Source organism: Elephantulus edwardii, unplaced genomic scaffold (genome assembly GCF_000299155.1).
Source record: "Elephantulus edwardii isolate Elephantulus edwardi_28Jun2011 unplaced genomic scaffold, EleEdw1.0 scaffold00087, whole genome shotgun sequence".
NCBI lineage: Eukaryota > Metazoa > Chordata > Mammalia > Macroscelidea > Macroscelididae > Elephantulus > Elephantulus edwardii.
This window is the reverse complement of record NW_006399837.1, coordinates 837,264-840,100: the sequence shown is the minus strand read 5'-3', so window position 1 is coordinate 840,100 and position 2,837 is coordinate 837,264. Positions and strand designations below refer to the sequence as shown.

Below are 2,837 nucleotides of genomic sequence, written 5' to 3'. Positions count from 1 at the left end.
GTGAGAAGCTTAGAGATACAAGCAACTTGCCTAAAGTCCACAGTCAGTAGACATTACGGCTAAGATACGGAGGTAGCATCTTCTGACTTCATGGTTGGCATCAATGCCTTTATTATATTTCAATGCCTGCCCTCTGAGGTCTTTCCATGATTGGTAAACTTCCCTCACAGTGCACATGAACTGAAATATACCACTATGTGCCTGACTTTCTAAGAAAATTGCATCTTTTCTCATAGAAGAAATCTGGGGGGGGGGTATTAAATGAGACTGCAATTGGCAAGGAGCCCAGCTCTGCAAAGCTGACAATTATATGACCTTGAGCAAATCTTTTACCTTCTCTGCACTTCTGATGCCCCATCTTTAAAAGGGAAAGCTGCACAGGGTTGTTGAGAGACTTAAATTAGTTCATCCAAGTAAATACCTGGGAGCCCCGGTGGCCTAGTGGTAAGAAGAGAACAGCTTCTGGCATATAGCAAGTGCTTAACAAAGTTAACTTTCAATGTTAAGACAAATCATCTAAGAAAGGCAAGTACCAATAAATCATCAGATAATATGTGATACTGTTGTAGTTAAGAAAGTATAAAATGTTGTTGCTGCTGTTGTTGTTATGTGTTCTCGTCCTCACACTTCCTGATACACAAGAGCCCATTGCATCAGTCACCATGTCAATCCATCTGGTTGAGGGTCTTCGTCTCCTTCACCAACCCTCTACCCTTCTCCAAGGAACATGCCCCAAGTATGTGAGGGGAAGCCTCATCATTTTTGCCTCCAAAGAGCATTCTGGCTACACCCTTTCTTGGCCATCAGTGGGACGTTCAGTGCTCTTCTCCAACACCACAGAGCTCAAAGGTGTCAATTCTTTTTATAGTATCTTTATTCATTAAATAAGTGAAGTGGTTTTGAAAAGAAACAAGAGTCATTTTACACGGTACTATTGTTGTTGTTAAGTGCCGTCGAGTCGTAGGCTCCTCATAGCGACCCTATGAACAAAAGTCCTCAACACTTGTGTGACTTTCATCCTTTCTCCAGGTTCATAGGGTTTCCGGAGGTGAGCTCTTATGGAAGTGGATGCCGCTCTTGCTTGCAAGCTTGTTTTAATTGGGGAGCTCCAACAAACACTGTCCCCCATGGGTAACCATTAACGCATTTGACACATCAGTGTCACAGTGTTCAGCTTCACAGTGACCACAAGTTACCTCTGTACAGCAAGTGGACACTCCAGGGCTATACGACCTTTGGCTTGGTAGCTAAGCATTAAAAAAAGCCAAGAATTCGAGCTCACGGCGGGGGAAGTTCCGAGGCCAGTTTTTAAAAAACAACAAGATGAAACCTTGCTCCTGTGACACCTTTGTGGCATTACCTCCAGCAACAGTTGGTAACAGGATTATTTTTGGAAAAAATTCAGATAGGCTCTGTGATGAAGTTCAAGAGGTAGTTTATTTTCCTGCTGCAGTTCATGATAACGTGGAAGAACATCTTAAGTGTACTTACATAGAAATTGTGCAAGTGCGTGAGACATATGCTGTTGTCCTTAGTCGTCCAGCGTGGTTGTGGGGGGCAGAAATGGGAGCCAATGAACATGGCGTTTGCATTGGGAACGAAGCCGTGTGGGGAAGAGAAGAAGTCAGTGATGAAGAGGCTCTCCTGGGCATGGACCTTGTCAGGCTTGGCCTTGAAAGAGCTGATACAGCGGAAAAAGCCCTCAGTGTCATTGCTGATTTGTTAGAAAGATATGGCCAGGGTGGAAATTGTACAGAGGGTGGTATGGAATTCAGTTACCACAACAGCTTCCTGATAGCTGATAGGAATGAAGCTTGGATTTTGGAGACAGCAGGGAAGTACTGGGCAGCAGAAACATTCAATTTGGTATTTGATTGTATTGTTTGTCATCATTGCAATTTGGAATCTAATAAAAGAAACAAGTCATTAAATTGAAAAAAAAAAAAAAGCCAAGAATTCAAGAGACCCAGGGTGGGTTTTACCCGCATCAGGCTGGATTCTGACAGACCTTGGCTGGTGGGCCAGTGCTGGCATTTGGAACCTAGCTGTGCAGCAGAAGAGCTGCTGAAGGACAGGGGGCTTGATTCACTTGGTCTGGTCTGATCTCCCTGTCACCAAGAGCCTCTTTCCCCACTCTCCACCAGCAGAGCACCCGGTACCATTTACTGCTGATTGGCCCTGTGGGAAATAAAGCAATTTTTTTTCTTTTTAGAAGAGATAACATGGCATTGAAGAAGAGCCCAGACTCTGAGGTTAGAAATGCTATCTATAAAAGGCCAGTTCAATGCTTGGCACAGGATGGGAGCTCAATAAATGTCAGTCTTATTTACTATTGTTGTTACTCTGCAGTGGTTTATCCCATCATAATCCACACGTGACCCTCGGTAAACTTGCACTCGGCTTTGAATCAAATCCACTATCAGACAGGACCACCTGTTCCTGAAGGTGCTCCCATTCCTACCATCTACCTTTCCCCTCCAAACTTACTGATTCATTGGTGGCTAAGATAATATTTTGAGATAAAAATCTATGCCCTTCACTCTCTCCTCCCCTACTCCCTGTCCCCCCCGCCCCAGCCCCCAGCAGGAAGGCTGCTCTGAACTTTGTTGTTTGGGAGGAAAGGGTTGGACAGAAAGCAAAGATAGGCTGCAAGCTCTGCTTTTTGTTCTCCATAGGAAATTTAGAGAGGGGGGCAAAGGAGGGACAAGAGGACTGTCAGGAGAAGATGCGGGATCTTAGCCAGACGCTGAGGGAGGAGGTGAAGGAACAGACCCTTGCTTCTCACAGAAGGAGATGTCCCAGGCTGGATCAGAGAGGGAGAGAGTGGTGGTGAGGCC

The 2,837-nt window shown here is 45.1% G+C and overlaps 1 protein-coding gene across 1 annotated transcript; it reads left to right on the top strand.

Annotated features, from left to right (window-relative positions):
* Positions 1-1,323: 1,323 nt before the first annotated feature.
* On the top strand, positions 1,324-2,600 carry LOC102868542 (secernin-3-like). The gene is made up of 2 exons (XM_006890310.1): positions 1,324-1,866; positions 2,577-2,600. The coding sequence occupies exons 1-2, from the start codon at positions 1,324-1,326 to the stop codon at positions 2,598-2,600; spliced, it is 567 nt and encodes a 188-aa protein (XP_006890372.1).
* Positions 2,601-2,837: the final 237 nt, after the last annotated feature.